Source organism: Gopherus evgoodei, chromosome 15 (assembly GCF_007399415.2).
Source record: "Gopherus evgoodei ecotype Sinaloan lineage chromosome 15, rGopEvg1_v1.p, whole genome shotgun sequence".
In the NCBI taxonomy this organism is placed as follows: Eukaryota; Metazoa; Chordata; order Testudines; family Testudinidae; genus Gopherus; species Gopherus evgoodei.
The window spans coordinates 17,211,863-17,234,071 of record NC_044336.1 but is presented as its reverse complement, the minus strand read 5'-3'; the positions used below and the strand labels follow the sequence as shown (position 1 = coordinate 17,234,071).

The window sequence follows — 22,209 nt, the reverse complement described above, 5'->3', positions numbered from 1 at the left end:
CTTCCACGTGATAGGGCCCCCCCAGGCCGGACTAGTCTATTGCCCACACGGAAGGGACCAATCCCACTTATAACGACTAATCTTCCATACAGCAATACCAGGCTCAGAAGCAGCAAATCAGGTGAGCCAGTCAATTGCCAGGCTCTTTTTAGCATGCCGCTTCGCACCCCCTCGCCACAAAATGGTTCCGTCCAGAGGGATACGGCGAGCGAAGAGGCTCTGAAGACCTGGGGACCCAATGAGAGCGCGCGGTGGGCTGGGCTGGGCGCAGCGCGTGCGCGCTGCCGTTATGCTAATGTTGTTGATATTCTGGGCAGGGAGTTGAATTTCTTTCTCTGCCTAAGTGAGAGGCTGAACTTTCCAGGCCACCTCCTGTCCCAGCCGGGCCCTGCCCCTCGGAGGGGAGGGGGGAGAGAGGGAGGGGGCTGAGCAGAGGGGAGGGGGGCTGAGAGCAGCAGGCATCCCCTGCCCGTGAGGGCCTGATGGAAAACACAAAGGACCTGGTGAGTAGCACAGCCCCGGGGGGAGGCAGGGCAGGAGCCGCCGCTGCGGTGGGCTCGCCTGGCTTACCGGGGTGGGTGTGTGGGTGCAGCGCTTGTGGGGAGCAGCCCTGGGGCTGCGGGGAGGGGTGCAGGGGCAGTGCGGGGGCGGGGGAGCTCGGAGCCTATGAGGTGGGGAGGGCAGCCAGCAGCCGTGGGAACAGTGTGGGAGGGAGACCTGAGCTTTCCTTGTGTCTGGGGGCGGGAGCAGAGCAGCTGTGTTGGCCGCAGCATTTGTGTGGGAGGGGAGCAGCCAGGAGCACCCTCGAACTTCTGTTGTTGTTGTTGTTGTTGTTTGTTTCATTTGCATGCATTTGCTGGCGGTAGGGGGCAAAGCGGAGGGGCCCCGTGTGCATGTGGGAGGGAGGGAGCCACCGGCGCACGAGGGTTCTGAGGGGGAGACCGGGGACAGCACTGGGGCTTTGTGCGAGAAGGCAAGAGAGCAGCAGTCACAAGCTCGGGTGCTTTAGGCTACTTTGGTCTCCTCTTTTCCGGATTCTCCGCCCCTCCCGGCCCCCTTGTGTGTGCCTGCGGGGAGGGAGGGCTGCAGCTCTGATCCCGGGGCTGATTCGCTGCTTTCTTTTGTTGCAATTCCTCCTGCGGTAATGTTCAGGCTTTCCTTAGTTCCGCAGAGAGCTCTCGCTAGGAGTTTCATTCGTGCAACTTTAATCTGCATAGCAGCTCTGGAACAGACTATGCAACCAGAGTAGGTTGCAGCAAACGCAGAGTAGGTTGCATGCATTTGCTATATAATTAGTATAATTACCAGAAGGTACTCATGCTGGGGCAGTGAATGAGCATAAAGGAGGGGAGTGTTCCGCGGTGTTATATGAGAGACTTTTTTAATATCTCACTTAAATACATTGCAATATCTGTCATCACCAGGAGAGAAACTGGTAATGTTAGGAAGGATAGTACAACTCTGCTCAGACAGGTTACCTTTTGTTGTGATCCCTTCTCCCTCTAGAAGATTGTAGTAGGTAGAAGGTTTCTGTAGGCTGCCTTATTGTCTCTGCAGGCTCTCCTGACAACTGGAAACAATAGCAATGGGTTGGTTTTGTTCTGTTTTGTTTTTAACTGAACAGTTCAGGCCTGCCCTGATTCCCATTTACTGATGGGGGAGCCGGTTGGGGACACTATTTTTTTTTTTTTTTTGGTTATAGTATTATCCCTTTTGGAATTAAGGCTTTTGCAATGAGGATTTAATGAGACACTAGATTTTTCAAGTGTTGCAGTCACTTTACCTATGTTACTAATGATGGCTTTGGATTTTTAAAATGCTTTTACTTTTAAAAAATTCAGTGTGTTAGTTAATGGTTTGGTTTACCTTTGGCATTTCTCTCAGCTTGAGCAATATAACTATGAAGCTAGTTTCACTTTCAAGTTTGTAGCAGTTGGATTTCCAGGTACTGCATGAAAATTCTTGGTTTTAAAGAGCTGCTGGTTATAGTAGAATTAAAAAAGTTAAAATTGACTAACCAGTTCTGTTTGTGATGGTGGTCTTTATAAAACCGTATTCTTACAAAATGTACATGTTGGGCCATATTTAAATTGATACTGTCCATTTAAAAGTTTGTATTCCTTTTATGGGGAAGTTGTCATTTAAAGTTTGAGAGGCAGCCTAGTGATTTGACATTTTTAGTGCCAGGAAGTCACACACAGGTCTCAAAGCTTCAAGATGAGGTAAATAACACAATTATACTTTAGATTTTGTTGTTGTTGTATTAAGTAACCAATCTAGAAGAAAATTAAATTTGTATGCTAAACTTGCCTTACAAGTGGGGAGGTAGGAGAAGGTCACTTGGTCTATAAAATAGCATCTTCATAATTTAGTAGTGTATATAGTCAGTTGTAAATAGCTTTTTTGAGCAAGTTATAACACAGACTACTGAAAAACATAGGAAGGACAAGTTTCCTAGCTGGGGAGTTATTTAACATATAAAGGAACAAATAATTTAGGCTTTGGTCCTGAAAACACTTAGATATGGGGCATGGAGGCAAGATTTCCATAGTTTTTACTTTATTAAAAAATATGGCTGGATGGGGGAACATAGGTTAAGGTGTTTAAGGGTTCGTGTTCCTGGTCTTACTTTTTTTTTCTTATTTCATAAAATTTGGCCTGATTTTGCAAGGTGCTGAGTACTGTCAAATGGCAGCCAAGTTAGTTTCTCTCTCTATTGCTGTGCAAAAGGCCCATAAAATGGAGGCAGCAAACAAACAGGGGAAACAGACTATAAAGAGGGATGTCAAAGATACACACTGAAGAGAAAAGTGTATAGCTATAGCTCTTCAGCTAGTCATTCGACATGTTACTTTTGTAAAACGTTAAGGTAGAAATTATATTTGTAAATGTCTCAGTACCCCCTGTCCAAAACTTGTAGGTCAGTTATGGGATTCCAGGGAATCGGAAATAGAGCGGGGAGTGTTTTGGTTTTTGTTGTTGTTGTTGGGCTTTTTGGTTTTTTTTTTTTTTTTAAAAAGCTGATCACATGTTACCTTTAGATTGCTGCTTAATGGTTTCCATTTCCTACTGTTAATAAGTTGCTGTAGGGAAAGTTGTTTTGACCAGATTTGATTTAAAAGCTGTTGTAATATAACCAGTTCAATTTCTTTTTTTTGTGGTTTAGAGCAGTGACTCTAAACCTTTCCAGATTACTGTACCCCTTTCAGGAGTCTGATTTGTCTTGTGTACCCCCAAGTTTCACCTCACTTAAAAACTACTTGCTTACAAAATCAGATACAAAACTTACACAGCAAATTACTGAAAAATTGCTTATTTTCTCATTTTTACCATATAATTATAAAATGAATCAATTGGAATAGAAATAGTGTACTTACATTTCAATGTATAGAGCAATATAAACAAGTCATTGTCTGTATGAAATTTTAGTTTATATTGACTTTGCTAGTTTTTTTTATGTAACCTGTTGTAAAACTGGGCAAGTGTTTAGATGAGTTGACATACCACTGGTTTAGAGTTTGATCAAGCCAAGAGCTAGGACTGAGATAATTTCTTATAATGTCAACGGTCTCGTGACTAGAAGGAATGTGTACATCACAGTATTCTTGTAACATGAAGAGAAATGTTGCATAGAGATAGTGTCTGATAGTTGAGAATATTTGTTTAAATAGTCATTGTTCCTGGATACTGGGTAGCAATGGTGGCATTCTGTGCCCCGACCTAGAGATTAAGCCGATCCTTTTAATGCAAAATTGTTAATCCATGCCACATTCACCTCCTTTCTGGTATAATGTACTTAGGGTTAGCTTTGAATATCACCTGCAGACTGAGCTTGAAGTAGGATGCAGCTGCCAGCCTCGGTGTTGGTTAGGCCTTTATTAGCTCATAAACTGTGTTCAAAGTTCTGCGCAGGTTCCTTGTTTTCTTCTGTAAGCAGTTCTTGAACAGTCTAGATGGTCTTGAACCTGGATTCTCTAGACCCTCCCGCATACCTCCACTTTCATCTTGTCCTGTCATGGCAGTTAAGAGCAGCCATGATGTTCTTGCTGTCAAGCTACTCAGGCTCAATAGTAGGACATTCTCAGTTGAAGACCTTCACCTTTTGGAATTTGCTGCCCATGATGGTCTGCCACAGCTTGAATTCAATCTCCAAAGTGACACAATTTAGGAAGTTTTTTGATGAAGTATTTACGTACTGGATGTTGTGGCAATTCGTTTATTTTGCTTAGTTTTTATTCTATTCTGGCTTGCATAAGGTACTTTTCTCAGTGGCATTGTAGATGGTCCCAATTTAAAAAAGAAAACACACTACTGTGTACAAAGAATACATACAGTCATATGCCTAGTTTCTACATGCAGTTATTACTGTTATGCAGATCAGATAATTGCATATTGTAGAGACTATTATTTCCGCTTATCTGATTGGCATATACCAATTTAAACACATTTGCATGCCCAGCTTTAGGGAAGGAGAAGATGTTAACTTTTGGTGTGATAGCACTCGATTATTAGAATAGTTATATGTTTTCAGATATTTCATGCAGACAGGCCGTATGTTACCAGGCATTCACTGATGGGTCAGAGGGTTGTGTCGTAGAAGACACAAATTAAACTGTTCTTTAAAAAGCCACATTTATTTCACCAGCAGCTGCATTCAGTCCCATTTCCTCAGAAATTTTCAGTGTGCCAAAAGCCTTTTTCCTGCTGAGGACGCCATAATCCCTTTAAGGAAGCAAGCCATAGCCTATGTGCCCAAAATTACAGATTCAGTACCTTCTTTCCAGCAGCTCTGACTTCCCTGTGCTAGCATACTTGTTTCTGTTGCTGTTTCTCCCAAAACTACTTTAGTAAGACACCTTTCTGCAGTGCTACCACTCTTCCTGCCTACTGAGGTTTAAAAAAAACCTCTGTACGGTCCCAGACTCTTCCCATTTCCAGCATGCTCCCTTCTGTTATGCTAGCTGGCCTTTATACTATCCTAATTTTGACATTGATGCAAACTTTCTATAGCCTGCTTCCTGCTAAATCCAGCATCAAAAAGTGCTTGGGTTTTTCCTTTCTTTTTGCATGTGTAGTTCAGACCATGTATATCTATGTACTAGTGGTCAATTACTTAACAGGATACAATTCTATTTGAGAACATTAAAACTGCTGTAAGTTTCAGGCAGACTTTTAAAAAGAGTAAGTTATCCAAACCTCAGTGCTTTCAGCCTGTCCTTTCCACTTTTTGATTATTTCAAAGGTACTTGACTGCAAATGTGAAAGAAGGTCCCCTTCTGCTTATCGTTATTCCGCCTAAGTTTGTGATGTCAGGTCTTGTAATGTAAGCAAACCCAAGTCCTGTGGGAAGCAATATCAGTGGCTCTAGAACTAATACTCTTCTCTTATGCTGCAGCAGATTCTGTCTTTCAACAAGATATTAAAAGGATGCTTCTGTGGCACACATTGCAAGAGTAGAGGTGCTAGATGTGATCTGGAAAAATTCCAGTTTCAATAAATTGCATTCTGTCTCCCTAAATTTCTCCTGAATATATATGCCTTCCCCTATTTCTATACTAATTAGAGTGTGCTCTATAGATCTTGTCCAATAAGTAAATATTAAGGTTATTCAGCATTAAATATCTGTTGTATGTAGCTCTTCAAAAGCCTGCAAATTCTGAGAGCTTTTGAGATTGCTGGGAGTGAGCATTCAAGATGACTTCTTAAGGAAAGGAAAATATTCTTGGACACTAAAAGACACCTTGTGGATTTTGGGGGGAATCCCCACAGCTGTATTCAGTCAGGTTTACTTTTAGTAGTTGTAACTGGCTTTGAAAAGGCAACAGAAGTGGCTATGGGCTAGTTCATAGAATGAGGAAAAACAACAGAATGTATTAGGATTATGTTCCTGCATCTTAGCAGGTTCCTCCCCCCCCACCAGACAGTATGAAATAGACTAGTGATCAACATGAATGCCACAAGGGAATCGAAGTCACAGAAGTGGAAGCATGATGCAAGTTCACTTCCTTATCTAGCTGCAGGCATCTTGGAGTGGTTGAAAGTTAAGATCGAAACCTAAAAAGCAAGGGAAGAACTAGGAAAGAGAAGGGTGCCAACACTTCCTCCTGGGTCTGGCTGCTCGAGATGTTCTTTTGTATTGTCACTTCTCTCCCAACAGAAAGATGTGAGTAAGTTCCTTATACCAAAAATAAGTATGAAGCCAACATAACCACATCTTTATTTAATTGTATTTCAGGCCAAATTAATCTCTCATTTGAGCCATTGAGATATGAATATTGTTGTTTTATTATCTATAGCCTATTGTGTTTTCAGATTTCAGACCACATCATCCAGAAATATCACCCTGCCTGTACAGCAGGAGTAAGTTATAGATTCCTGTGGCATGACTTAACTCCTTTGTTGCCACATTTCTCATTATTTATGGGCTACATCTGTTATGTAGTTCAGCAGCTCTGCATAGATCAGATGCTTGTTTTACGTTATAAATGTCTGTCCATGGTATACTTTTTAATGCACCTCCCCACTCTGATATCCTGAAAATTTGGGTCTTGGTGCATGGATAACTACATTGATTCTGGAGTCTTGACATGTGTTGCAGTTATTTGGCCAAGTAAGTAAGAATGAATGGGCTTATGAAATATTTATGGACTATGCATGATATAAATATTTTTGCCTGTAAGACTCTTCATTAGAGTTGCTATTTTGAATATTTTGTATATTTTTCCTTTTGGAAAAACTGTAGTTTTGTTAGTTTATAAAATGTGTGCTGCACAAATCATAGACTCATAGGGCTAGAAGGACTGCAAGGGTCGTCTGCCAAGATATAGGATTTGTTGTGTCTAAACCATCCAAGACATATGACTATCCATCCTCCTTTTGAAAACCTCCACTGAAGAAGTTTCCACAACCTTCCGAGGCAGTCTGTGCCATTGTCCTACTGTTCTTACAGTTAGAAAGTTTTTCCTGAGATTTAATCTAAATCCCTGAGCATACACATCCAGTGCAAATATTAATCAACACCAAGAGTGTTAGAAGCAAAGCTTCCCCTAAACACAGATGCCATTCACCTTCTAGCAAAACTCTGAATGCAAATATTTTATAGAGGCCACAGTCTTCTTTTTAAACGTACACAGACAGCCCCCTCCCCTCCAAACCAAAACGTCCATGTTCCAGTGGGTTAAGATATAATGGGACAGTTTGACCAAGCACAAGATTTATGGAGGAGGAATGTTATGCCACCTTTAGGAAGTATGTATTGGTACTGGCAAATAGATTTGATATGTATGGTCATTTTTGAAGATGGATAGATTGATAGCTCCATGTGTTCTTGAAACCTGTTAATTTAAAACATTTTTGCTTAGTGTGTTTCCTTTCATCTGTGAATGATGTGGCAGAGGGGTTGGCCGACTGGATGCTATGGTCAATACAGTGTTAAACATTAACTGTAAGAAGTTACAAATCTAGTGGATGTTGTGGATGAAGACTTGCTTTCCTGTTGATTAGTGTGCTGCTCTGTAACTGACCAGGACTGTTACTAGAATACTGTATCCATGGCAACCTGTTGTTCAATTGCTAACTTAATTTTAACACATAGGAGGTAATAGCTGAGCTTGCATCTCTTTGGCTTATAATAGCAATAAATAATGGCCTGCAGGTGAGGCTTTTCCTGACAGCAAGGACCTGGTCTGGTCTTGGTCTTTTGAAGTCAATTCAAGTTTTTCCATTGATTTCAGTTTGGGTCGAATTGGGGTCTAATTCAAGAATGATCCACTCCTCAGCCAGTTGCTGATTGTAAGAAAATTCTCTTTGTTTACCTAGTTGTCATTTTTTTTTAAATATAATTTTGAATTACTAGCTGAGGAATCTCTGTGCAGTTTACAGTGCATTGAAATTTTGAAGTTTGAGAGCTGTTAGTGAGGTAAATGTGTATTCACCCCATTACGTATTGGTTGTTTAGCTTTTAAGGGGGTGGGAAGGCTAGGACTGGGTGGTGTGGAAACTATATTCCTCTCTGAATATTAGAAAAGTTCTCTCCGTACCAAGATTTAGGCATATTGCCAGGCAAGAGTAGAGGATCGTCATTCAAAAAAAAAAAAAGAGAGAGAGAGCATGAGAAACAAATGTCCTAAGACACGCAGAGTAGGGACGATCCAACCAGATTAGATGATTGGACCAGCAGGTGGCAAATGTAAAATAATTACGCTCTCAATGGAACAGTCACCTAGCATGCTGATCAGGAAAAAGATTCAGGGGATTATTATGGGGAAGTCTTAAAACTAGCAGTACAGAGAGCATGTCCAGTGTAAAAAAGGAAAGTGAAATCCAGTCTTTCAATATAACTTCCAGTCTCTTAGTGAACACGCCAACTTTCAGGCGGGGTTGGCTCATCAAAAATATCAGGGACAAAACCTAGCTTTGAGTTTCTTTCCGCTATCTTGCAGCTCTTCTCTCCCCCAACACACACTTAAATAATTGAATTTCTTTCTTTACCCTGTTCTGTTGATCTGTCTCTATACCAATTCCTATTTATATCCAGTGGCTGGAGAGCAGTCAACTTGGTGAGGTGTTCCTGGTTTGGCCACAGACTTCCAGTCCAACTTCAGACAACTGTAGTAATCTCCTTGCGCTTCAATTTCCCCTTTATAAAATGGGAATGTCTACCTCCCTGGGTGTGGTGAAGCATAATTAATGTTTGTAAATGCTTTGAGATCTTCTAGTGAAATAGCTTATGTAAATCCTACATCTTATTTCTACCTATTTCGTGTAACATTTCAGTTCTGTGGTCTGCAAGGGGTGTCCTCTTGTTATGACATTTTAACATGCACGTATCAGAGGGGTAGCCATGTTAGTCTAGATCTGTAAAAGCAGCAGAGAATCCTGTGGTACCTTATAGACTAACAGATGTTTTGGAGCATGAGCTTTCGTGGGTGAATACCCACTTCGTCAGATGCATGTAGTGGAAATTTCCACTACATGCATCTGACGAAGTGGGTATTCACCCACGAAAGCTCATGCTCCAAAACGTCTGTTTAGTCTATAAGGTGCCACAGGATTCTTTACTGCTTTAACATGCACATTTACCATAAAATACTGTCTTCATGCACAGCAAAGGCATGGTATCACAGAGGTCTGATTTTTGTGAATGTGATTCTGTCTCTGGCAGGTGCAAGGGAAGGACCACTAGACAAATGGTTAGTCTTTGGGATTCTCCCACTGTGGTGCTTGCAAGTATGTGGGAGGGAAATGGAGGAAGGTTAGTGGATGCACAGAAGTATCTGATCACATTCAGCAGTTAACACAAAGGGAAAGCAGTGCAGAACAATTTAAAAGTTTATTAGAGAATGTTTAAATAAAAAATGATACAAAGAGTTCAAAGCGTCAGTTGTTGGTCGTTGGGGGTAGCATACAGAGTATAGGGAGACGCTGGTATGTGGGAATTGGTTAGCACATAACATATACAGTCTGCAAGGTCCCACAAATGTGGGGTGTATGGTGGGTGGGATCAAGAAGCAGTGAGGAAGCAGTGAGGGTACATCGCTCATACAGTGGGTTACACGCAGTCATGGGTATAAGTAAGCGGGCCGGGTAATGGGGACAGGATGACCCTCGCATGGTGGAATCTAGTTTGGTGGGTTTAGGGGATATGGTTCGGTAGGGGGGGGTTATAGGCCTCCAACAGGCACTGGGCCTGAATCTTCTCTCACCATAATAGATTGGCACTAATGCAGCTCATTGGAATTGTCAGTTTAAAAATGGTGGTAAGTGAGAGGAGAAAGAGGCCCGCTGTCTTCTGTTGTGTGAACTTTAAGGGGGAATGGATATGAATAGGGCCAAAATTCCGTGTTTGGATTATTGTGCACTGTGCCAAACCAGTAATTTCTTGCTCTCCATTCTGGCAGTGGTTACATTTCAGTGGTTCTCTGAGAAGCATTTGGGGATCCTTTGAGGTGAAGGATGGCATGTAAAATATATACTCTAGATGCTCAGCAAAATAAGACATTAATATGTTTATTGTTTTATACATTTTGAATGTCTTCATTGTAAATTTCTGAAACTTCTCCCATTCTAGCAGTGAATTTCACATGTGTGTTTCTTCATAAGGTGGTTAAAGGAAAGAGCTACCATCAGGCAGGATTTTCTTCTTGTATGTAACAACAACAAATTAGTCACCTTTCTATTGAAGCTATTTGTGTGGCCCTCATTACCATAGTTTCTGAGCATTTCCAATCTGAAGTACCACATTTTACACAGAAGAACCTGAGCCACAGAGAGGCTAAGTGATTTGTCCAAGGTCACACAAAAAGTCTGTAGTGGAGCTGGGATTTGGACACAGGTTTCCAAATCTTAGACTAGTGCCCTACCCAATATTCTAAGGTCTGTGACTAGCTCAGCACAAGCATATTAAAGTTTGTAGTGAACTTGGCTGCAGCTATTTAGGATGCACTCATTTGCTTATGTGCTCTGACTGGCTAGCAATACTCTAGGTACCAGGATTACTGAATTTGGAAGAGAAGTCAACAAAAGAAGAGATTTGACTTGTCACATTACTCTTCAGCCTGTTATGAGAGAGGATTTTTTTTTCTTGTATATAACTATCAAATACTGGCTAACTCTGCCTCTAGATGTTCTCAATCCTGAACAATTTTATTAGTAGGTACATGGCTGATATCTCTGTGTATATAGAGAAGATACTTTAATTCAACCTGTAATTTACTGCATCTCCAAAATCTTTAAATTAAGAGTATTCTAATTTGTCTTGTGTTTTTATGTTTTGCTTTTTAGACTGAGCATTCTTCACGGTCAGAAAGGAAGAGACGTGACTCATTCGGGATGTTTGACGGTTATGATAGTTGTAGTGAGGACACTAGTAGCAGCTCAAGCTCTGATGAGAGTGAAGAAGAAGTTGCTCCCTTACCATCCAGTCTCCCCATTATCAAGAATAATGGACAGGTCTATACTTATCCAGATGGTAAATCTGGCATGGGTGAGTACAAAGATTTTCTGGAATTGAGTTTGTGGGTTTTCAGCTGGATCCCATGGCTCGCGTATCACCATATTCTGTGTTTTATTTCAACCTGAGGTGTCATTTGTGTGGGTCTGAGAACACATGTTGACTCCTTTGTGAGAACAAAGCAGATTCGTTGAAGACTTTTACTCCTAACAGCCAGAAACAAGAAATAATTTCTGTTCACCTATCAAGAAAGACACTATGCAAATATTTGTGATGTGTATATATTTTTATTTTTACATCAAGTAAATGAATTCAAGTATGTTTTTAGTTCTTAGGCTTCTGTTAAAAGTGCTAAGCCCCAGTCTTCCTTCTCAAAGTTTGGGTTAACCCTCTTTTAACATCAACATTTATAGGAGAAGAATCTAGAGTTGCATTATACTGTACAACTTTGTAGTGCATTAATGCTTTTATTATATTGGCTTTCTTTATGTGCTAGTAAAATAACTTTACCACTATTAAGTCCACTCTTTCAGCACACAGTGTTCAGCTCCCACATATTTGCAATCACATTGTTTGAGTAAGAGGGAAGATCGCCTTCATCATTATAGAAAAACAATAGGACAGATATACTGCCCAGCCATGGAATTCTTTTGTGGTAAAACCCACTTGGGGCATCACAGTGGCACAAATCACCTGCAACCTCTGGGTGTCCTAGAGCTGACTGGGTAGTACAGTACATAAAATGTGTAATGCCAGCAGGATGAGGGTGTTGGCTGACCATGATACATGAGAGAGATTTATGTGTAATTCAAGGGAAAGTAGAGACGTGAGTCTGATTTTTGGGTTGTGAGTAGTAAACATCAGATGAAGTCTGTATTCACAGACACACACTTGAAGTCTATTTAACCCTAGGACTGGGTAGCATGAAGGATGAAGATCAGCTTTGGATGAGTCATTAGTTTCTGTTAGTGAAAACTAGGGGGACTATTGCAGCCTTGACTCATAGACTTTAAGGTCAGAAGGGACCATTATGATCATCTAGTCTGACCTCCTGCACAATGCAGGCCACAGAACCTCACCCACCCACCGACTCAACAAAGACCTTGACATTTGAGTAGTTCTACTGAAGTCAGTGGGACTACTCATTTTGTGAAGTTAAGCACATGTAAGTCTCTGTAAGATAAAGGACTGAGAAATGGTTTGGTGTCTAAACAGTGAAAATGAAGCTAAGTAGGGCTGCAGCCCATAAAACCTTCATGATGGAATCCTTATGCTTGGGTTTTACATCTCGTTTATTTGACATTTTTATCACGCTTTATAGTTAAGCCTTTTCTCTCCTCTGATTAGCTACCTGTGAGATGTGTGGGATGGTCGGTGTCCGAGATGCTTTTTACTCTAAGACAAAGCGTTTCTGTAGTGTTTCGTGCTCCAGAAGTTATTCATCAAATTCCAAGAAGGCCAGCATTCTGGCCAGACTTCAGGTAACGGTACAGAAACCATCTTGTTTATATACTTATCCTTGCATGTTTTACAAATAAGCATTTATCTGTTTGGTCTGGTTTATCTGAGCTCATGCATGTTTTTTAAAAAAATAGGTTGTTTTTTAGTAAACTCATAGTAACGTAACTGTGCTAGTGAGTCAAAACTTACATTATTCATCTGCTGTTTACACTGAGTGCAAATTTCCTGTTGAATTAATTCTAAACCTAAAACCTGATCTTTTTAGCTCTTGCAGGAAAATAAAATTAAGAAGTTACATTAGCAGTGTGTTCACCTAACAAAAATAGAGATCAACACTTCTGTAAGGGTCAAGGAGCAAATCTTGACCTAATCCACCTAACCTGAGTGGATTGTGCATATATGTTGAATGGGATTGTGGGAAATGAGTTTCTGCCCCTCCACCAACTGAGTAGCCAAAATAGTTTCTGTGGTCCACAGGCAAGGGCAGGTGGACGAAGGGAAGATCTGTGCAGTTCCTGTTGCTCTGATCCACTTGTGCCTTGCCTGGTGCTGTTCAAGGAACTTTTATGGGGCACTTCCTTTGGCTATTGAGTTTTCTTCTGCAGAGGAATTAAATAAACTCTGCTGCCATGGGCCCGCTGCACTTGCAGTGGAAAGAGTTGGATAATCCTTAAAATGTAAGTGTGTGGCATCTGAATAATCCATAGATTTAGCCTCAAAGTACTTGTTGGCTTCACAGATCACAGTGGCTAAACCATTGCTGTCACTTTATTCACAAATAGAGTTTTTAAAGGACCTTGTATAGAGATTGACATATTGAGCTGTATTAACTTTGGCATGTTGTAAACTGTTTTAATTCTCCTTCTTTTCTCCCTTTTGTTAAATTAGTTTATTTAAAAGGGTAATTGCATAGATGTATTATGAGAATAACACTAATAGAGACTGAAACTTCAGCTAGCAGGAGATCAAGGTTATATTCTAGCATAGTCTCTCCCATGGAACTCCAGTATCTGTGGGAGTATTGCCTAATGACTGCCATGATTTGACCCTCAGAATTAGATTTAAGATTCTGCCTTTGTCATATTTTTGATAGTTACAGATGTCTAGTCCCTTTGCCCATTAGCCGTAAAACAGCAGCTGATTCTGTGTGCTGTTCACATTTCCATACCTAGACAAAAATAATGTTTCTGACATTCACTTGAGTCTGCTTCTATGGGTTTAAACTATACTGATGCCAAGTGTAGTTCGTGGTACTTGAATGGACAACTTCCATATTCTTTTATTTGTTAAAATTTTTGCCTACCAGGATAGCCTCATGAGAGATGCATTTTGTTTACAAAATTAATGGTGTAATGTTCTTGAGCCTTTTAGAACTGATTTTGTGTAGTAGTGTGAGAAGCACATTTTTTGAAAATTTCCAATTGGGAGTTTTGAAAGGCTTTATTTACTTAACTCTTATTGTCCTAGGGTAAACCTCCAACTAAAAAGGCTAAAGTTCTGCAGAAACAACCCTTAGTGGCTAAACTAGCAGCGTATGCTCAGTACCAGGCTACATTGCAGAATCAAGTGAAGACTAAAACAGGTAATTGTGTATAACAGAAATGAAACTAATTCTTGGAAACATAAGATCTGCTGTTCACCCATTGTGCAGCTTCTTAAACAAAATAACTTTCTTTTAGCAGCTGTCCCTGTTGAAGGTTTCAGTTGGGGTAACTACATTACTAGCAATAATTTAACAGCAGCTCCTGTCACCTGTTTTAAACATGTAAGTATCCTCTGCTATTTTTTTCCTCTGAGACAGTTTAAATTTATTTTAATCAAGAAACAGCAGCCAAATCAGTTACTTTGTATTTTTCAATTAATTCATTTAGCACTACATTAATATTTAAACACTTTTAAAATGAAGAATATAGAAGAAAATATGCATCCCTTATTCTTCTACTTGAAACCATTTTGAATATCGTCGGCAACTCTTGTTATATATGATTCAGGTTCATATATAGAATAGAAAGACTGGTATCTACAAAATAGAAGTCTGGTATCTTAAGCCTTTGGGAACTTATTTTTCCCACATTCAAAGCACAATCATAGATTAATCCAAATTTATAAAATAAACCAAACCAGTTGGAGACGCAGTAATAGATAAAGATGGAATATACCTATTAGATCAAGTCATACCTCTTGCAGCATGTATAAAATTGGTCTTTTGGGTCTAGGTTTGTTTTTGTCTTTCTGTAGTTATGAGGCTAAAGTTATTCTTCACTTTCTTTTTCTTTGTACATAGCATTGTGGAAGTAAAAAAATTTCTTAGTTATGCATTAAACAACTTAGATATAAGCTTCTGTCAGCACTACGGGTTTTTTTGGCTGCAACAGACAATATTAAATTCATCTTTTAGATAGCACATCTCTATGTTTCAGAAACATTTTAGAAGATATTCTTTAAGAGCTCTATGGGCAAGTTATATCCATATTTTTAAAAATTCTTTCTTGCTTCATATCTGCAAAATACATTCATTAGGGCTGGTCACAAATTTTCAGTCAAAATGGGGTTTTTAATGGAAATTGGGTTTTTGAGAGCGTGAAAATTTTCACGGAAAGCACTTGCTTTCTTAGATCGCTTCTGGTTTATTTTACTTGTATATTGGGAAAACAAACTTTTTAGCTGAAAGCTAAAACTTTTTTAGTTTCTTTCATGAAAAGTCAAATTTTTCCATCTACATTTTCAATGAAAATGGATTTATTTTGGTGGGCTCGGGGCTAAGGTGATAAAGGGGCAGGTTACTGAAGTTTTCCATGGGAGAAAACTAACAACTAAAAACATTTTCCACCCAGATCTAAAATTCATGTTGGATGTTGCAAGGTGCAGTGCACTGTCAATTCCTAAGTGAGTGGGAACTGAGGGCACTCACACTTTGCTGAATTGAGCCCTTCATGCTTAAGGGCCTTATTGTTGTACTGAACAAAGCCCTGGAGTAGTATAGCTGTGTGATTCAGTGCCAAAATCCACATGCTTGAACAAGCATTTCTTCTTTCTGTTTTCTCAATATTGTACATTCTAAAAAGGTAATTTCGTTAGTGCATAGTGAAAGGTAGTGTTAAGAAGAGCCTGTGCCATTTTTAACAGCAAATGCTAAATGACAGACAGTATAATTGTGCTTTCAAATATAACTGAAGAACATTTCCTTTGAAAAAATCTTGTGTGTGTAAGTAAAACGGTGTAAGCTATGCACTGTTGTTGTTTTTGACTGCTTCGTTCCATACTCTGGAACATCTCAAGGATAATGTAACTGACTTAGGAAAAATCTGAAATAATTGAATAAATGGCCTGTTCACAGTATTATGCTAGTTAATATTTAAAGATTTAATTACATTTTGGTATCATACTGTTGCACAGATGAATTAGAATAGTACATCAGTAACTTAAAATACACACTATATTCATACTTGTATAAAATTCAGGATAAAGTATAACTATGTAGTGTGGTGGCAGTGCTGAAGAACAATCGGCATACTACTACATACGTACTCTTACCTGAAACCTATTTCTTCTTCCTGCCCTGTAGTGTTTCTTGTACTCTGTATCGTAAGTCCAACAGCATTCCTGAAAGGTCTCTTGTAGGTTCTCACATTTTTTAGTGGAGTTCTTGGGCATTGTTCAGCATACTGTAGGTCTGATTTGATACTCAGTTTTGCTCTACACCAGTCTTCAAAGAACGTAGTATAAATTATTCATCAAAGAATCTGTAGGCATATCACTCCTCTTCCCTTTTTGGAACATAGTCCTCTTATGATTTGTGAAGTTTTTTTTGTTTGCTCTTAAAAATTATTATTTAACACTCCCAGACAGGATCATAGAATTTTTCTTTCCATAAACGCAGAAACAAAATAATCATACATCTTTCATAGGGCTGGTCTTCGCTACGGGGAGATAGATGCTGCTGCAAATGATGCAGCAGGGGTCTATTTAGGGGACCCGCTAAATCGACCACAAAGCGCTCTCCAGTCGACTCTGGTACTCCAGCTCCCCAAGAAGATTAAGGTAAGTCGACGGGAGAGTGTCTCCCGTCGACGCAGCACAGTGAAGACATTGTGGCAAGTCAACCTAAGCTACATCAACTCCAGCTACATTATTCACGTAGCTGGAATAGTGTAACTTAGGTCGACTTACGCTGGTAGTGAAGACAGGCCCTAGATATAGGGGAAATTTTTATATTAATTTTTCTGCAACAGCACAGCTCCACTTGTGCTACCAGCCTTAGAAGCTGTGTGGATTTTTATCACTGAGTCACTTATGATATCTCAGAACATGCATATGCTACAGCTTCCACCATGGGTAGCACCAGTGGAACTATACTAGTGTGGAAAAATGCCTGCAAATTTTCCCAATGTTGTTGTACCGTAAGGGTAGTTGGACTTCAGATTAGTGGTTGACTAGTGGTTGGTAAGGCATTAAGCTACCTTTCCACAGCTTCTGTATCCAACTGGCTCAGAAATAAAGAATTCAAAGTTATAAGAGCATTTGTTTTTCAATTAGAATAGAAAATGGTTTGTTGAGGGGAAACCAATAACCCAATACTTGAATGTGTATAAGTCTTTATATAGCTTCTTAATGGATGATTTATCCAGGGTGCTAAATTCAAAACCTTCACGGTTTGGGGGAACAATGGTACTGAACCATTTGAAGGCTATACCCTAAAAAAAAAAAGATCTGACAGCTGTCCCCATATTGCTTCAAGGAACATCTTCCTTTAAAAAAAAAAAAAAAAAAAAAAACAACCACCCCTCCCCCAAAAAAACTATTAATATTATCCTGCTAATTGAGCACCAGTTTTTTTTAGTGAGTCTAATATATATTCCCTGACATCAGGAAGTCTATTAATCAGTAATAAGAATTTGTAACAAAAAACATAAAACTTTTTTGTTTTTGTCTATCTGAAAAGTTACTGAACACTGTTTTCTTTGTATTTCATCTTTTACAGCAGGACTTCTGTATAAGCATGTATCTTAATACTTGACTGGGTTTGTTAACCCAAAAAATAAGAGCTTACATTTGCTTTTAGAATTAACAAGTGCTTAGGGTTGCCCAAGACATAAAAGGCCTGATTCTTAGAGGTTTGAAACACCTGCCACTCTACTTACTATGAGTTGAAATCTGAAAATCAGGCCTCTTTTATTAGGTGACTGACTTTAGGCAATCAAGTTTGAATATTTTGACCTTTAGGTCCTAGTAGTCTCCGATGCCTAAAGTACATTAACACAGCTCCATAACCCTAATTTGATAGTGTTTGCTTACCACTTATGTGTTATGGATATGAATGCACATTCCACATCCACAAGACCAAACTAAATACATCTAGGGCCTAATCCCATTCCAGTTAAGGTCAATAGGATTAACCACATGAGTAAAGAGTACTCAGAGTAAGATTTTTCAGTATCTGTCCTTAAATTTGCTATTGGGTGAAAATATCTGGCTACATGGGCTCTAGCTGGTTGGGTGGGGCAGGGTTAAACAACAGATAAGCAGTTATCAGATCCCATTTTGTCTTGTTGATAATTTTGTATGGAAGTGCTTTTGTCTAATGATTCTATAGCTTTCAGCAGTTCAAGTGTGTGTTTCCCTTTCTCAGTGCTCAATATTGGAAACCGAATGTAAGAATCTATTTCCCTTCAATGTTGTTTGCTTTAATGGACGCTCTACCTGCACATGGAGAGGAAACTGTAATCTTTAGTGTATTTTGATGATGCTTGAGATACTACTGTGCATTTCTGTATTGCTTTACAGTCCAGCTTTTCTGTGTTTCACTTATCTGCCTCAGACACATTGTATTATGCCCATTTTACAGGTGGATAAACTTAGATGTAAAGATGTGAAAAGTAATGTATTTAATGTGATACAGTGAGTTGGTGGCAGAGCCATGAATAGAATTTGTGCATCTGGAGTCTTTCCTGTAGTCTCTGAATCACAATCTCTTACTTTCCTATTTAGTATCTGGTAGTCTACAAAATCCAGTCCGATATTTAAGTCCATTGGACCTCTACAGCAATAGTAATTTAGTATAGTTCATCATCACTAGATAGGCTTGGTATTTCTTTTCCCATTTGTGATTTTGGTAACTAACCTAAATTCTTGTTTCATTTTCCTTGACTCTAAAAAGAGCTTACTTTTCTCCAATAGTCATAAAAAATAGGGAGAGTACCTCAAAATCTTCCTCGGGAGCAGAGCAAGGATAACTTTTTGAGTCTCTAGTGAATACTTGCTATTAGGTAACTTAATGTACAAGATCAATATTCATGTTTTTTCCACCCTGTTGCCAATATAAAGCTCACAGGTTTATCTGGTGGTATATGTTTTAAAATCCCTTTCAGATTAATATTATTTTAGAATGAAAAAGTTCGTTTTCCCATTAAAAAAAAGTCCAATTGTTAGTTCTCGGATTAAAAAGTGGCATTCTCAGTTTTTACACTAGGTGGCACTACTGTACTTCCAATCTTCTTTTCCCATCCTTTCTCTTGTTACCTTCTGTGCAGATACTGTCTACGCACATGGTATCAGGATACTGTCCTCACATATTTCAGGAATCAGCAGCATCTCTTTGCATTTAACCCTCTGAGTCCAAGTTTCATATCAGAATCCTAGAAGAAGGGCAATTCTGAAGGCATCCTGGGCCTGGCGAAATCACGTGTTCCCCAAAAGGTTTCTGTACAAATAGACAGGCAAGTTGAGATGCTTGTCCTGTAGGGAGTCATAAGCTTAGCCTTTTCATCTTAGGAAACCCTGGAGGTTTGAATTTGGATGGTGTCCAACAGGACCTTCCTGATTGCAACTTACCTTGCAGGGAAGGCGACTGTCACTCTCAGATTAACCCTCACGAGTGGTCCCTGGATCAGGAAGTGGTGAACCAGATCTTCCTTGATTGGGGAGGAACCTGAGGTGGATCTGTTCGTCATGAGTCTGAAAGGTAAATTTGTTCTTAGCTGTAAATTTATGGTTCTGCTAGTTCATACTATGCCAATCCAGACTTCAGAGTTACCCCCACTCCAGTAAGCAGATGAGTAAGATTTAGAACTTACATAGTGCTTTAAGTTTCTTTTCAAAGCACTGTACAATCATTGATTAGTCAGATGAAGAGAGAGAAGACATGAAGGAAGATGGCTATCATAGCCCTGTGTTACCTAATCTTCCTCCCTTAAGAACATTCATTGGGTGAGAAAGAAAAAAGATATACAGTTTATTAGTTATATTGTATATCATCACTGAATACAACAATAATACCTAGCTCTTATAAAGTGATCATTGCCCAGGATGGCTCTCTTCTGAAGGGTGAGCCATATGGATTGGTGTGGGAGAAACTAGCAGAACCACTGTTTTCACAGACAAGGACAAATTTAACTTTCTGCTATTTACCCCTATACCAATCCACAATCTAGAAATGTAAAATCTTTGTGCCAGCTCAGATATTGGTTGACCTGCGGAGAGGAGAAAGAAAAAGCCCAGACAGTTTCAGTACTTGGGTTCTCTGGATCAATGAAAAAATGTAAACTATTAGTAAAACATAACTTATTTTTAAACAAAAGCCTGTGTACCATATCAGATCATTTCAGATATTAACCCTCTTAGCTGTTTGGACCCATCTGTAGCATTGTATACAAGGCTACAGACAGTCCATAAATGTAAGTTTTAAAAAGCTTCTTTTCCGCTTCCTTTTCTAAAAAGCCACAGGTGTGAATTTAGATCTAATAGCAGATGTGTAGTAGGACCACACTGAAAGCTAAATAGAGGAAGAGCTCCCTAAAAAATCAAAGTGAAAGAACAATATGTCAGAGCTGACTAAAGAGTAGCTGATTGGGTTGTCCTCCTAGATGGAGAAATCTAACTGTAGAAAATTGCATTGTTTATACTTAAACTGTCTTCCTTCAAGTTATTTCTCTGTGTCAAATGCCAAAGGGACAGCCCTACAGTTTAGAATGGTGTAGGAGATATAGTAGAACATGAAAGAGACCAGGCTTCAAGAAAAATAAATTTGTCATATTTGTAATGGATATGTCTTCCCTTACTGGGGAAAACAGTTCATGCATGTCTGGCCTCCAATACTCTGAGTAGTAGAATATCCTATGTTTCTCCCACAGTATAAATTTGACATTCACCGTTGCTAGGTGGCCATAGCTGATCTCCAGTAGACTTCCAGACTTGCACATTCTAAGTGTTCAGAACTAGGGCAACTCTTCTTCCCCTCTCCTTCACAGCTTGGCTTCTCAGAGGCTGGGGATTGAATACTGTGGTCTTTCCAGTGAATTGTGTTTGCAAGGAGACTAGTAAAAAGGCATAGAGCCTTAAATGAAAGATGTTTGCTGCCTGATGTGGTACAAAACTAGTAAATTCATTCATTTGCCCACACAAAATCTGCTTAGATACTGTCTGCACCGATCAGGGTCTGTTCCTCTCAGTACATCTTTTGGTGTGGATTTGGCCGCTGAATTTGCTGAATTTTCAAAAATCTGAATACCTGTTTCTGGGTAGTTTTCTAGTTTTAAAAAAGACAGTGAGTCCATGTTAAAGAAGAAACTTAAGACAATTCTATTTTCATGTGATGTGATAACGCAACTAGTAGCTAGGTAGTTATTGAGAATAGTGTTATATGATAGTTGCAAGCTGTAACTTTTTACATGGAAGATTCTCCTGCTAATAACCTTGGCTTAGTGAACTATAAGTTCTAGCGACTGTTGAGCATCACACACTCACTGTTCCCACAACACCTCCTTTGACTAGTTAGTTATCGATCAAGTGTCTTTTTCTCATGTCCAACCTAATGAAACTTCCCTTCACGAACTGAATGTAAAAGGACATTTGGCTTCTATCTGCAATTTTCCAAAAACACTTAAAGTCCATTCAGCTTTCTGTTGTTGTCGTTGTTGCTAACACGTCGGTCTACACTTTCAAAGCAGTGCAATTCCCATTGATATTCATGTGAGTTGTGCAGCTGACTTAGACTGCATCTCTCATTGTTCTTAACTGATGAGATGATCACTTGAAGGCCATGTGAAAGCCTGTTCCTATAAAGGCATATGAACTGCATTAACCAGTGGGGGAGAAACCCCATCCATTAAATCTGCGGAAGAGATTCAAGGAGAGTTCTGAGAAGAAATTAACTGCTGTAGAGACTATGGGCAGGTTGTCATATCTCTGGTACATGTAGAAATCCAAAGAAATTTTACTCAAGTCAGAGTTGCAGTGGATTTACAACAATGTCACTGAGATCAGATCCTAGCTTTGGATTGAAACGTTGTGAAATGATGCTCGGTTGAGAGTATGTATAACTAACTAGTGCTTATGTTTTGTATCTATTAAATTGAGAGTCACAGAACTGCTGAAATATTCTAGCAGTAGTAATTGTACAACAAAATTCCTTCTAAATTGTGATTTTTCAGAGTTCTAATTCTCTAAATATGTGTTTGTGTATATCATTTGTATTGTTTTTCCAGTTTTTGAAGATCGTTGACAAAGCTTTAATAAAACAAAAATGAATATTTCACTTTCAAATGGAATAAAGAGATGTGATTTTTTTCTGCCTCAACTTAAATGACAGGCACCCATGGGGACATGCTGGGGTGATATCTCAGAAGGAGTGCGAGTGGAAGTTCCGAACACAGACTGCAGCCTACCTACCAAAGTCTTCTGGATAGCTGGAATTGTGAAATTAGCAGGTTAACTTTTTTTAAGATCATATGTGTTAAAATGATTGCAATGATAATTGTACTGCGGAAGTCACAGTTCAGGGAACTTAGCAATTTCTTTTA

At 39.3% G+C, this 22,209-nt stretch overlaps 1 protein-coding gene across 13 annotated transcripts in view; it reads left to right on the top strand.

The window, feature by feature from the left end:
* The first annotated feature begins 40 nt into the window (after positions 1–40).
* The window catches only part of MBTD1 (mbt domain containing 1), a 62,678-nt gene continuing 40,509 nt past the window's right edge, over positions 41–22,209 (top strand). For 4 of the 13 annotated variants that reach the window (XM_030534125.1, XM_030534133.1, XM_030534123.1 and 1 more), the window contains exons 1-6: positions 316–503; positions 10,783–10,984; positions 12,299–12,438; positions 13,880–13,994; positions 14,092–14,177; positions 21,999–22,116. In XM_030534125.1, coding sequence (XP_030389985.1) covers positions 483–503; positions 10,783–10,984; positions 12,299–12,438; positions 13,880–13,994; positions 14,092–14,177; positions 21,999–22,116 — 682 coding nt within the window. In that variant the 5' untranslated portion in view covers positions 316–482. Of the gene's footprint in view, positions 122–315; positions 504–784; positions 1,267–5,077; positions 6,164–10,484; positions 10,655–10,782; positions 10,985–12,298; positions 12,439–13,879; positions 13,995–14,091; positions 14,178–19,273; positions 19,374–21,998; positions 22,117–22,209 lie in introns of those variants that run through there. The other 9 variants (XM_030534134.1, XM_030534127.1, XM_030534129.1 and 6 more) reach the window with 8 other exon arrangements.